Source organism: Colobus angolensis, unplaced genomic scaffold, assembly GCF_000951035.1.
Source record: "Colobus angolensis palliatus isolate OR3802 unplaced genomic scaffold, Cang.pa_1.0 Scaffold175, whole genome shotgun sequence".
NCBI lineage: Eukaryota > Metazoa > Chordata > Mammalia > Primates > Cercopithecidae > Colobus > Colobus angolensis.
Window position 1 is genome coordinate 5,482,591 of NW_012114877.1, and position 15,262 is coordinate 5,497,852.

At 39.1% G+C, this 15,262-nt stretch overlaps 1 protein-coding gene across 2 annotated transcripts in view; it reads right to left on the reverse strand.

Annotated features, from left to right (window-relative positions):
- CPVL (carboxypeptidase, vitellogenic-like) overlaps positions 1 to 15,262 on the reverse strand; it is a 206,033-nt gene that overhangs the window by 23,739 nt on the left and 167,032 nt on the right. For both annotated transcript variants that reach the window (XM_011938619.1, XM_011938618.1), the window contains one exon: positions 10,009 to 10,191. In XM_011938619.1, the coding sequence (XP_011794009.1) occupies positions 10,009 to 10,191 (183 nt within the window). The remainder of the gene's footprint in view (positions 1 to 10,008; positions 10,192 to 15,262) is intronic.

Consider the following 15,262-nt stretch of genomic DNA (forward strand, 5'->3'; position numbering starts at 1 on the left):
TGTTCATCACAAAGTAGTGTAGCAGACAGGGGGAGGTAACATGTGCATCACTCCCTGGCAGCTCAACATTTGAATATGCCCGTAATGGCCTGAATATTAATATTCCAACTTTCCCTTATATGTCGATTTTCAAAAAACATATTTTCCTGAATCTTGACTATTACTATTTATAATTTTTTCTTTGTTATATGTACTCTTGTAAGCAATCCAGGGTAATAATAATAAAAATAAAAATAGCAAAATTTATTATAAGCCAGGAATTGCTCTAAGCTTATTAACTTATCTGAACCCTCTCAACAGTCCTATAAGGATACGATACTGGATGGCCTAAACAACAGAAATTTATTTCTCCCATTGGATGCATATATTAGAAATAAAGAAAGGCTAAAAATTCATGTTGTTTTTAAAAAAAGAATAGTAAGTCACAATGAAAAGAATAGCAGGAAGATAATAAGGATAAAGAACAAATTAATAAAACAGAAAGCAAAAATATAATTGAGAAAAATAAAGATAAAAATTGGTTCTTTGAGATTGTTAAACCTCAGGCAAGAGAGGTGCTAATTACTAAAAATACCAGAGATCTTAAGAAACATTAAATCATATTAAGATGATGTTACAGGCTGAGCATGGTGGCTCATGCCTGTAATCCCAGCACTTTGGGAGGCCAAGGTGGGTGGATCACTTCAGGTCAAGAGTTTGAGAACAGCCTGGCTAGCAAGGTGAAACCCTGTCTCTACTAAAAATACAAATAAATTAGCCAGGTGTGGTGGTGCATGCCTGTAGTCCCAGCTACTTGGGAGGCTGAGACATGACCTCACGTCTTAGAAGGCGGAGGTTGTAGTGAGCCAAGATCATGCCATTGCACTCCAGCCTGGGCAGACAGAGTGGGATTGTCTCGGAACAAAAAAAGAGATGATGTTATAAAGCAACTTTATGTCAATGAATCTGAAATTTTGGATGAAATAGACAAATTCCTGAAAAAAAATTACAGCCTATGAAAACTGACACATGAAGAAACAGAAAAGGTAATTAATCCCATATCTACTTTAGAAATTGAATCTGCAGTTGAAAACCTTCCATTGGAGGGGCTTCAAGATGGCTGCCTGAGGCACCCGGCTGTCACCTCCTCCACAAAGAAGGACCAGAATGGCAAATAGATAATTAGATGTCAAATAGAACATCTAAAGAAAACAATAGAATTCAGCAGGAAGGTGACTGGGAACTTCTGAGGCATAGAAGGAAAGGGAAGTGAAGCAGCTGGCCCAGCCAAGATCAACTCAGAATCAGGGGAAACTCCCACTGTGGGGAAAAGGTAAGTAAGAGATCCCCAGCAGTCAGCAGTCCATATTCCCCCCAGAGACTCCTACCATTTTAGTCACAGGAGAGCCCCTCAGCCCTCACAAGCCCTGAGACTAGTATAAAGAGATGCCTGGAGTCCATGTAATGACATTGTTCTACAGAAGATGTTCATACTGGGTCCCACACATCTCCTGAGATTCAAGCAGCTACGTCATGGTGCCATTTTGAGAGCCCGGCCCCCTCCAGACTACATCACACCTTGGGGCCCAATATCCCCTACATATCTACATCCCTGAACCCCTGTAGACACCCCACTACATCTACCCAAAGGTTTACAGCATCACGATACTGGCTGGAGCCAGAAGTACAGATGCATCCCCAAAACTTTAGCTCATGCAATGTCTTACACCCCAAGGAATGGGTAGTGAAACACATTGGGGCTGCCCTAGGGACAAAGGGAGCCAAAGCATGCACTCTCCAGAGCCTGAGAGCTGCCTGCCTGAGGGTGTTGCCACTGACAGCAAATCCTTACGCCCCAACAGCACGGCTGCTGCACATCTACACATATCTTAAGGGGCCTGGGAACTGGCTCACCCAGGTACTGTCCCAGGACCTGAGGACAGGCCCATCTAGCCTGCTTCTTGGCCCAAGGGCTCCATCCAAGGTCCTGGAGATCAACCTGGTCTGCTTGCCACCAGGAGACCTAAAAACAGATCTGCTTGTCTGCCACCACCACCAGTGCCCATACACGTCATCTGGGAACCAGGAGATCGACCTACCACCCCCCACTGCCACTGGTGCCCACATACACCATCAGAGTGCCTAAAGATACCCATTGCTACTACTACTGGCATCCTAGTGTGACATTCGAGGGCCTGGGGATTGATCCACCCCACACACTGCCACAGGCATCACCCACATATGCCATCTAGGGGCCTAAGCATAGGCCTGCCTCCGTACTGCCTTCACCTGTGCCCATGCACATTGTTAATGAGTCTGGGGATTGACCTACACCACCCACTGCTACTGGCATGCATACATGCCTTCCATGGAGCTGAAGATGGGCCCACACAGGTTGCCAGTGCCTATGCATGTTGTCTGGGGGCCTGGGAATTGATCAGTCCTGCCTGCTACAGCCTTTGTATGCACACACCACTGAGGGGCCTGAGGACAGCTCCAGCTCACCTGGTCCCACCCTCACCAGTGCCTGTGGGCATTGTCCAGAGGCCTGGGAATAGGCCTTCCCTGCCCGTCCACACTTGGAGGTGCTAAGGACAGGCCTCCCCAGCCTGCCAGTGCATATGTGCATTATCCAGAGGCCCAGGGATCAATACACCTTTCCTGCCAATGCTGGAGCCCATGCATTCCTTCTAGGGACCTGAGGATGTCCACTCCCAGCCTGCTGCCACTACCTCCACCAGCACTCACCTGCATATGTACCACCTTGGGGCTGGCGGACTGGCCCACCAAGTTTGCTGCCATCAGTGCTAGTGCCCACTGCTGCTATCGCCATTGCTGATGCCATGCACACTGCCCAGGAGTTCAGTGATCCACTTGCGAGCCTGGCCCACTGCTGCCACTGCCAGCACTTCAGCAGGCCACTTGGAAGCCTGTATTAGTCTGTTCTCATGCTGCTAATAAAGACATACCTGAGACTGGGTAATTTATAAAGGAAAGAGGTTTAACGGACTTACAGTTCCACATGGCTTGGGGCCCTCACAATCATGATGGAAGACAAAGGAGAAGCAAAGGCCTATCTTACATGGCAGCAGGCAAGAGAGCTTGTGTAGAGCAACTCCCTTTTATAAAACCATCAGATCTCATGAGACTTATTCACTATCACGAGAACAGCACAGGAAAGACCTGCTCCCATGATTCAATTAGCTCCCACCGGCTCCCTCCCATGACATGTGGGGATTATGGGAGCTACAATTCAGGATGAGATCGGGGTAGGGATTCAGCCAAATAATATGAAGGCCCATGGATCAGCCCATTCAGACCTGCTTCTACCAGTTTTCATGTATGCCACCTGGGAACCCAAGAAACAGCATATTGGTGCCAAAGAACTGGCCCACCTGGTGCCCCAATTCATAGCAAAACCTCACTACAGCGTCTACTAACAATCACAGCCTAACCCACTGAGGAACTCAAAGATATCACTGACACTAATTATACCTGAAGAAGTCATCTGAAGACTACATTACTGTGTCCACCCAAAATCAAAACCAAAGTACCCTACACAACCAACCCTATAGATACATCTATTGGAAAGCATCTTTCCTATAAAAGTCAATTCAAAAAATCAGAATAAGGGACTGTTACACCAGATTCACAGATATCAATGTAAAAACAAACAAAGATGAAAAAGCAAGGAAATGTGACATGTGTAAAGAAACAATAACTCTCTAGCAACAGATTTCAATGAAAAATAAATCTATGAAATGTCTGGGAAAGATTTCATAACAGTGTTATTAAAGAAGCTTAGCGAGATACAAGATAACAGATAAATAATACAAGGAAATCAGAAAAACAGTTCATAGTCAGAATGAGAAATTCATCAAAGAGACTGATATATAAAAAAGAACTAATCAGAAATTCTGTAACTGAAGAATTCAATGAATGAAACAAAAAAAAAATCAAGAACTTCAATAAGAGATCAAGCAGAATACTTTTTGAACTAGAAGAAATGTCTTTTGAAATAACTCAGACAAAAATGTACATATATATAAAGTTTAATAAAGAATGAAGAAAGCCTGCATGACATATGGAACATCAAAAAGCAGGCAATCAAATATTCACATTTTGGGTGTTCCAGAAGTAGAAGAGATAAGCAAAGGCATAGAAAGCTTACTTAATGACATTATAGCCTAAAACTTCCCAAGTCTTGCAAGAGATATAGGCATCCAGAACAGGAAGCTCAAAAATCTCCAATGGAATCAATCCAAAAATGTCTTCTCCAGGGCATATTACAGTTAGACTGTCAAAAGTCAAAGACAAAGAAAGAATTCTAAAATTAGCAAGATAAAATTGTCAAGGCACATATAAGGGAATCCCCATCAGACTAAGTTTTCTCAGCAGAAACTTATAGGCCAAGAGAAAATGAGAAGATATATTCAAAGTGCTGAAAGAACAAAACTGACAACCAAGATTACTATACCCACAAAGCCATCCTTCAAAAAAGAAAGAGAAAGAAAGTCTTTCCCAGACAAGCAGAAACTGAGGAAATGCATTACCATGGGACTGGCCCTATAAGAAATACTTAAGGGAGTCCTATATCTGGAAGTGAAAGGACGATACCTACCATCAAGAAAACATGAACGTATAAACTCACTGGCTTCTCACAAATGAGAAAGATAAAAGACTCAAATGTTACCACTACAAAAAACCATCAAACCACAATGATAAGCAATAAGAGAGGAAGAAAGGAATAAAGGATATACAAAACAACTAGAAAACAATTAACAAAATGGCAGAAATAAGTTCTCACCTATCACTAATAACTTTGAATGTAAATGGATCAAATCCCCCACTTAAAAGACATAAACTAGCTGAATGGATAAAAATAAAACATGATTTAACTATATGCTACTGTGTTAGGCCATTCTGCATCACAATAAAAACATACCTGAGGCTGGGTAATTTATAAAGAAAAGAGGCTTAATTGGCTCACAATTCGGTAGGCTATACAAGCATGGCACCAACATTTGCTCAGCTTCTTATGAGGGCTTCAGGAAGCTTACAATTATGGCAGAAGGCAAAGTGGGTACATGTGTTTCACATGACAAGAGCAGGAACAAGAGAGACAGACGGAGGAGGTCCCAGACTCTGTTAAATAACCAGGTTTCACATGAACTGAGTGAAAACTCACTTATCACCAAGGGACTGGTGCATAGGCATTCATGAGGAATCTTCCCCATCATCCAATCACCTCCCATCAGGCCCCATTTCCAATAGTGGGAATCACATTTCAACATGAGACTTGGAGGGGACAAACATCCAATCCATATCAGCTATCAACTACCTACAAGAAACTCACATCAGCTGCAAAGACATATACAGACTGAAAGTAAAGGAATAAAAAATTACATTCCATGTAAACAGAAACCAAAAGTGAGAAGGAGTAGCTGTACTTATATTAGATAAAATAGATTTCAAGATAAAAATTGTAAGAAAAGAAAAAGCTTTCAATTTAGCAAGAGGATATAACCAACCCAATAATATTAAATATACGCAGTCAACACAGGAGCACCCAAATATATAAAGCAAATAGTATTAGATCTAAAGGGAGAGATAGGCTCCAATACAATAACAGTTGAGGACTTCAACAGTCTCAGAATTGGCCATCATTTAGACAGAAAAATAAAAAACAAACATCAGATTTAAACTGCACTTTAGACAAAATAGAACTAACAGATATTTACAGGTTATCCAACTGCTACATAATGCATTTTTTTTTCTCATCAGCACAGGAAACATTCTCCAGGACAGATCATTTGTTATGCCATTAAACAAGCCTCGACAAATGTAAAATAATCAGAATCATATCAAGTATCTTCTAAGACTACAAAGGAATTAAACTAGAAATCAATACCAAGGAAAATTTTGGAAACTGTACAAATACATGAAAATTTAAAACATGCTCCTGAATGACCACTGAATCAATTAAGAAATCAAGAAGAAAATTTAAAAATTTCTTGAAACAAATGAAAATGGAAACGCAAAATACCAAAACCTATAGGATATAGCAAAAGTAGTGCTAAGATGGAAGTTTATAGTAATAGATAAATAAATAAAAAAAAGTAGAGAGTTTAAATACACAACCTAAAGATGCATCTTTAAAAAAATGGAAAATCAAGAACAAACCAAACCCAGTATCTTTTGTTCTAAACCCAAAATTAGAACAAAAGAAATAATAAAAATCAGAGCAGAACTAAATGGAATAGAAACTAAAAAGAAATACAAAGGATCAATGAAACAAAAAAAACTGTTTTTAAAAAAGATAAATAAAATCAATAAACTAGACTAGGCTATACTGATCAAGAAAAAAAGACAGAAAACTCAAATAAATAAAATCGGAAATGAAAAAGGAGACATTACAACCGATACCACAGAAATACAAAGGATCATCAGAAACTGTTATGGACAACTTTAGCCTAACAAACTGGAAAACCTAGGGGAATGGATAAACTCCTGGACATATACAGCCTAACAAGATTGAACCAGGAAGATATAGAAAACTTGAACAGACCAATAAAGAATAATGAGATTGAAGCAGTAATAAAAATTCTCCCAAGAAAGAAAAGTCTAGGACTGGATGGCTTTTCTGCCAAATTCTGCCAAACTCATATGAAAGAGCTAAAGCAAATTCTTCTCAAACTAATTCTTTAAAATTAAAGAGGGGAGAATTCTTTCTAATTCATTCTACAAGGCTATCATCGTGATACCAAAACCAGACAAGGATACACACAAAAAGAAAACTACAATCTCCCTAATGAATATAGATGTAAAATTCCTCAACGAAATACTAGCAAACAGAATCCAACAACACATCGAAAAGATAATATACCATAATCAAGTGGAATTTATCCCAGAAATGTAAGGATGGTTCAACATATGCAAATCAATAAACATGATACATCACATCAACAGAATGAAAGACAAAAACCATAAGTTCGTATCAATAGATTAAGAAAAACATTTGATAAAATCCAACATCCCTTCTTCATGATAAAAACTGTCAACAAATCAGGCATAGAAGGAACATGCCACAACATAATACAGGCCATATACAACAAACATCATCATACTGAATAGGGCAAAGCTGAAAGCATTTCCTCTAAGAATTGGAACAAGACAAGAATGTCCCCTTTCACCACTCCTATTCAACATAGCACCAGAAGTCCTAGCCAGAGCAATTGGGTAAGAAAAAGAAACAAAAGGCATTCACACTGAAAGAGAGCAAGTCAAAATGTTTCTCTTTGCAGATGACACAATCTTTTATACAGAAAAAACTAAAGACTCCACCAAAAAACTTTTAGAACTGATAAATGAATTCAGTAAAGTTGCAGGATACAAAATCAATGTACAAAACTTACTAGCATTTCTATACACTAATAATGAACGAGCTAAAAAAGAAATCAAGAAAGCAATCCCATTTACAATAGCTACTAAATAAATAATCTTAAAATAGATTTAATCAAGGAAGTGAAAGATCTCTACAAGGAAAACTATAAAATGCTGATGTAAGAAGTTGAAGAGGACACAAACAAATGGAAGACATCTCATGCTCATGGACTGGAAAAATTAACATTGTTAAAATGATCATACTGACTCTAAAGCAATCTACAGGTTCAATGCATAATTATTAAAATGCCAATGGCATTTGTCATAGAAAGAGGAAAAAAAAGTTCTAAAGTTCACATGGACCACAAAAGACCCCAAATAGTCAAAGCAATACTGAGCAAAAAGAACAAAGTTGGAGGCATCACACTACCTGATTTCAAAATATACTACAAAGCAATAATAACCAAAATGGCAAGGTATTAGTATAAAAACAGGCACATAGACCAATGGCACAGAATAGGAAACCCAGAAATAAATCCATGTATTTATAGCCAAATAATCTTTGACAAAGCTGAAAAGAACACACACTGGGGAAAGGACACCCTCTTCAATGAATGGTGCTGGGTAAACTGGGATCCATATGCAGAAGAATGAAACTACATCCCCATCTTTCACCATATATATGTAGAATAAGCTCAAAAACTAAACCCCTATCTCTCACCATATACATGTAAAATAAGCTCAAATGGATTAAAGACTTAAACATAAGACTCAAAATGGTAAAACCACTAGAAGAAAACAGAGGAAACACTTCAGGACACTCGTGTAGATAAAGCTTTTATGGCTAAGACCCCAAAAGCATAGGCAACAAAACCACAAATAGACAAATAGACAAAAACTAAAAAGTTTCTTCACAGCAAAGGGAACAATCAATACAGTGAAGACACAGTCTGTAGAATGGGAGAAAATATCTGCCAACTATCCATCTGACCAAAAACTAATATCCACAATATACAAGGAACTCAAGCAATTGAAGAGCACAAAACACAAATAATACCATTAAAAAGTGAGGAAAGGATCTTAATAGACATTTCTCAAAAGAAGACATACAGGTGCCCAACAGGTATATGGAAAAATGCTCAACATCACTAATCATCAGGGAAATGCAAATTAAAACCACAATGAGGTATCATCTCATTGGAGTTAGAATGGTTATTACCAGAAAGACAAAAAATAACAGATGCTGATGAGGATGCTGAGAAAATGAACTCATACACTATTAGTAGGAATGTAAATTAGTACAACCATTATGGAAAACAATATGGAGGTTTCTTTAAAAACTACAAATAGAATTACCATATACTACAGTAATTCCACTACTCAGTATTTTTCTAAAGGAAATCAGTATATCAAAGGAATATCTGCACTCTATGTTTATTATAGTACTATTCACAATAGCCATGACATGGAATCACCCTAAGTGTCCATAAACAGATGAATGGATTTAAAAAATGTGGCATATCTACACAATGGAATATTACTAAGCCATAAAAAGAATGAAATCCTATCACATGCAGTGACATGGATGGAACTGGAGGTCATTATGTTAAATGAAATAAGCCAGGCACAGAAAGACAAATATCATATGTTCTCACTCATGTGGGAGTGTAAAAAGTTAATTTCACGGAGGTAAAGAATAGAATGATAGTTACCAGAGGCTGGGAAGTAGGGATAGGTGGGAAGATGAAGAGAGATTGGTTAATGGGTGCAGACAGTTAGATGGAAGGAATAAATTCTAGTGTTCAATAGCACAGTAGGGTGACTATAGTTAAGAATGATATATTGTATATTTCAAAATAGCTAGAAGAGATTTGAAATGTTCCCAATACAATGAAATGACACATGTTTGAAGTGATGGATAGCCTAAATACCCTGATTTGGTCATTAACATTAAATGCATGTATCAAAATATTACATGTATTCTATAAAGATGTACACTTATTATATACCACCAACAACAAAACCCTTCCTTCAAAAAAATTTCCAGGCCCAGATGGCTTCACCAGTGAATTCTCCTAACACTTAAAGATACTGTTTCCAATAACAGAAAGAGGAAACACTTCCCAACTTATGAGGCCAATATAACCATAATTCCAAAACTTGAAGAGGACATTACAAGAAAGGAAGATGATGAGAGTAACATCTGACCCCAAAGTGGAGGTTGCACTAGGATATCAGCTAGAGAGATTTTGTTCTGAGGCTCCACATGTAATACAAAAATGTCATCACACGTTTGCCAGAGGAGATTGTGTTGAAAGTTCCTCTTACAATTTGTCAAGTTCTCTCCCCAAATACAATGCAATTCTCTTATTAATGATTTGCCTCTTTGGACTGAGCACTGTCTTTTTAATGAATTGTCTCCTCACCTCTTGAACAATGCCTAAACTTTTGTCTGGTTTTATATTTAGTCCTATGTATGTATGAACTCAGACCACTCTTCTCTGTGTAAAGCAGGGCCACAGAAGACACACACTGGCTGTTGTATGGCTTTGCTTAAGGTCGGCCATGTCTCATTGGTATTCAGGCTTTATTTTCAATCCCATTCTCCCATTCCCACAACCTGCCTGCTCCCAAGCATCGTCCTACCTGATGGAAGTCACCCACTTGCCGGACGTAACCAGCCACTTCATTGTCAGATTTAAAGATCTTCCAAACTTTTTTTTCTGCCTTTTTGTATTGCTGGGATCCTTTCCAGTCCATGCCCATCAAGGAGCGCTCTGTCAGGGCAGCTGCCACGATGATGTCCAGTTGGCCATTGTACATCAGAACCTGAAATGAAATCAAGCCATCAGCAAATGCAAGATTCAGGAGGTGAAGCTCATGAATCAAGCCAGGTATAAACAGTGAGCCAGTGAGAGAGAAAAAGAGACAAGCATCGCTCTGAGATTTTCTTCTAGTTAGCCATAAACAACAACAATCTGAAATAAACTCAAGCCTTGTCTCTACCACTGCATTCTTCATAGTAATCTGCATAAAGGCCTCTCGGTTGCAAAAACATTTGTGTTGTATTACCTAGTGATACATATATACAGGTTTTACTTGGATTTATGGCTATGTTAAGACAGAGGACTGTGGTTACATTTTAGTGGAACTAAGGAATACTACCCTCTAGGATTTTCATGAAGCCTGCATTTCATTAACTTCAACTTTAGGCACTGCAGTCACTGGCAAGCTGAGCAATCTCTTGGGTATTGCTAATCCATATTGTCCTCCTCTGCTACACTGATTTCAGTGGCAAGTATAATTTTTTTTTTGCAGCAGACAGAGATTCAGGTGCCTCAAATTTGTTTCTTATTGGAAGCAACTATGCCTGCCATGCCACTTGTAAAACTTCCTTTTAAAAAATATGATAGCTGCTTGTCAACAGTGAGGAATGTTCTTTCTTCCTAGAATACAATTTTTTGTGTGTGTCAAACTGATGGTTATCATAGGAAAAACAACCCTGAGGTACTTCTTTTCTTTAATCCTAAAACAATTTTCAATTTGCTTGAAAAAAGAATTCAGATAATTCCCAATTCTGATACAGTTGAAGAACTAATGGGGACAGTATAAAATGGCTCTACTTTTCAGAAAAGCAGTAGCCAATTTTCTGCCCCCAAACTTAAAAATGTTGAAATTCCTTATCCCAGTAATTTCAATTTGTAGAATATATTCTAGGAAAACAGGTCCAAAGAATTTTTTAAAAAATATATATATTCATTGAGTCTTATAATGAAAAACTCATACACAATCCAGAAGTCCTATAATTGAGTAGGTAAATGCACAGCAGTACAGGAATTCTATAGGATATTATAACACCATTTAAAAATGTTTCATTGAACCATGAGGCAATGTGGGAAACACTTATCACATAATGTTACGTATGAAAGCAGAAAGTCAAATATCATGTATATCACGATTATAACTATAAAAATCAGTGTACATATTCACATATATGGAATACAAAGTTTGAAAAATGTTATTAATTAATTTAGATGGTGGAAATCTGAGTAATATACCCTCCTTTTTTCTACTTTAATGCTACTTCTATGCAACTAACATATTATCATAAAGTATTGCCACTCCACCTCCAACAAAGAGGTCAGCCTCAACTCCATGCTACCTGTGATCTATTTGAAGGTTCTGATTTGGCCCGGGTAGAGACCTTTGGTTGAATCCTCAAATTGGATATAAAATATTTCACTGCATATGTTTCCGTCTTTCCCTTTATGCTGCGGGCTTCTTAAAAGGCTCAAACATAATTAAAAAGTCCAGGACTTTTACACACTCCAAATCCTCAAGCAGCAGTGGGACAGCAGTCAGGCTAAGATGAAAGAGCCCCGGGCCCCCACTGCAGGAACATGAGGCCTTTCAAGTTAGTCAGTCACCATCACCACCCCCACTCCCCTAAGAAGAAACCCACAGGAAAATCCTGATAGATTTAAAGCCTGTGAAAAAAATTCAACTCAACTCCAGTCATAAAATATTTGCGTCGTTTATACAGAGAAATTACCTCAAAGACCTTGAGTACTTATGGCCTCTGCAAAACCTCCTATAGTTGTTTTGGCCAACAGTATGGAAACAATTACATATGATCAGTACCCGTGAACAAGGTTTAATTACTTCACCATTCTAGGAAGACCTGATTATAGCTGATTAGCAAAGATCATCATGCATAAAGTGATTCTTCTTCTAGAATTCAGTGTAAAAGATGCTGATCAATCAGCAAATTCATAGCACATCCATTTAGTTTTACTCTTCATGGCCACTATAGGCAGCTTGCATCTCTCATGTGTCTCCCACAGCTTTCTTTACTGACAATCATTACTATATTTTGAAATCAATGTGATGTTTTTTCATCCTTAAGGGACAACAACAAAGTCCCCATGTTACAGCAAAAACAAATTTATATGTACAGCACTATATTACATGTTGAACTGACATGGAATGAGGACCATCCCTGAGTTGCTTCTCTTGTTAGTCAAGACTTATCATAACAAGAGCACCAACTCTCTGGACCAAAAAACAGTGAGGAGCTGAACTGCACAATCTCACACAGGCGATGTGTAAAAGGTCTACTTTTGGGTACAAATGGAAACCCTTCCTTTGCAAAGCAAGGAAACCATTTTGTATTTCTGAAGGGCACATAAGTCAAATGCAACAAAAAAGAAACCAGAATAATGATCATGAGAAGTGATTTCAAAGCTGACGCTTAAGGCAGGCCAGCATTAAACATAAGAATTCCAGAGCTCTTATTTTCACCTAAATGTCACATTAATTCTCATGAGCCCCTACAGGAATACCCCAGTTAGGTGCCTCTAGGCTGGATGAGTGGATGAGATAGCCCAGGACCCAGTGACTGAGCATGAGAAGCAGGTGGGCATGGCATAGAGGTGGTCCTGAAGCCCAAGGGCACACGCTGGCTACCCACATCCTGATAGAAAAGTTCCAGGCAGGACCTTAGCTCTGACAGGGACAGGTTGGCCAAATATGTCTGCATACTCATCTCACTTCTCCCCTGGTAGGGTGACCAACTGTCCCAGTTTGCCCTGGACACGAGTTGCCCAGCAAGACATTCAGTGCTAAAACTGGGACACTCTGGAGCAAACCCACCCTGAGGCTTGCTGGTATTTTAAGAACAAGGTCTAAAGACAGAAGGGAGGAGACAGAGATGAATGCAGCTTTTAGCTACACTTCCCTTGTCAATAGTGATTGGAACAAAACAAGGAACAAGGAAAGAGCTGGTTGGAGCTGGTTTCCAGTGACATACCACGCAGTGCCCTGAACACACATGTCCTCACTTTCCTTTCTGGTCAGCTGCAGGCCTCTGGTAAGGGAGCAAAGCCACTGCTTTTAGAGACTTCTTTACTCCTTAGAGACCTGGCTGCTTAGCTTATTGAAACTGATGGTTATGCAATGTCACAGAAAAATGTTTATCTTATGAAAAAAATCAATGAAAAACTGAGATTTCACTTGTTTGTACTCTAATTATCACATATTTAAAAATGCTTCAAACCTGGGGAAAGAACAAATCAAAATACAGTTAAGTTATTTGAACTGTGGTTGATTGTTTTAGATTGGCTATTTTCTAGGTTTTTGTTTCGTTTTGTTTTTGGCAAATGTGGTTACAATCCCTTTTTATTTCTTTATTTATTTTTAAGAGACAGAGTCTCACTATGTTCCCCAAGCTGGAGTGCAATGGCACAATCTTGGCTCACTGCAACCTCCACCTCCTGGGCTCAAGTCATCCTCCTATTGGGACTACAGGTGTACGCCACTACACCCAGCTAACTTTTTTGTATATTTTGTAGAGATGGGGTTTCGCCACGTTGCCCAGGCTGGTCTTGAACTCCTCGGCTCAAGCAATCTATCCACCTCAGCTTCCTTCCCAAAGTCCGGGGATTACAGGCATGAGCCACTGCAACCTGGCCATAGAATGCTTTTTATTTATTGATTTATTTATTTTTCTTCAACTTTTAAGTTCAGGGGTATATGTGCAGGTTTGTTACACAGGTGAATGTGTGCCATGGTGATTTGCTGCACAGATCATCTCATCACCTGGGTATTAAGCCCAGCAACCACTACCTATTCTTCCTGATGCTCTCCCTCCCCCAACACCCTCCTGACAGGCCCCAGTATGTGTTGTTCCCCCCATGTGCCCATGTGTTCTCATTGTTTTTTAAAAAAATAATTCTTGAATATAGCACACTGATGGGTCTTGACTCTATCCAATTTGCCAATCTGTGTCTTTTAATTGGAGCATTTAGCCCATTTACATTTAAGGTTAATATTGTTATGTGTGAATTTGATCCTGTCATTATGATGTAGCTGGTTATTTTGCTCATTAGTTGATGCAGTTTTTTCCTAGCATCGATGGTCTTTACATTTTGGCATGTTTTTGCAGTGGCTGGTACTGGTTGTTCCTTTCCATGTTCACTGCTTCCTTCAGGAGCTCTTGTAGGGCAGGCCTGATGGTGACAAAATCACTCAGCATTTGCTTGTCTGTAAAGGATTTTATTTCTCCTTCACTTATGAAGCCTAGTTTGGCTGGATATGAAATTCTGGGTTGAAAATTCATTTCTTTAAGAATGTTGAATATTGGCCCCCACTCTCTTCTGGCTTGTAGAGTTTCTGCCGAGAGATCCGCTGTTAGTCTGATGGGCTTCCCTTTGTGGATAACCTAACCTTTCTCTCTGGCTGCCCTTTACATTTTTTCCTTCATTTCAACTTTGGTGAATCTGACAATTATGTGTCTTGGAGTTGCTCTTCTCGAGGAGTTATCTTTGTGGCGTTCTCTGTATTACCTGAAGTTGAGTGTTGGCCTGCCTTGCTAGGTTGGGGAAGTTCTCCTGGAGAATATCCTGTAGAGTGTTTTCCAACTTGGTTCCATTCTCCCCGTCACTTTCAGGTACACCAATCAGACGTAGATTTGGTCTTTTCACATAGTCCCATATTTCTTAGAGGCTTTGTTTGTTTCTTTTTACTCTTTTTTCTCTAAACTTCTCTTCTCACTTCATTTCATTCATTTGATCTTCAATCACTGATACCCTTTCTTCCAGTTGATCGAATTGGCTACTGAAGCTTGTGCATTCGTCATGTAGTTTGAGTGCCATGGTTTTCAGCTCCATCAGGTCATTTAAGGACTTCTCTACACTGGTTATTCTAGTTAGCCATTCATCTAATCTCACATGCAGAGACACACATAGGCTCAAAATAAAGGGATGGAGGAAGATCTACCAAGCAAATGGAAAACAAAAAAAAGGCAAGGGTTGCAATCCTAGTCTCTGATAAAACAGACTTTAAACCAACAAACATCAAAAGAGACAAAGAAGGCCATTACATAATGGTAAAGGGATCAATT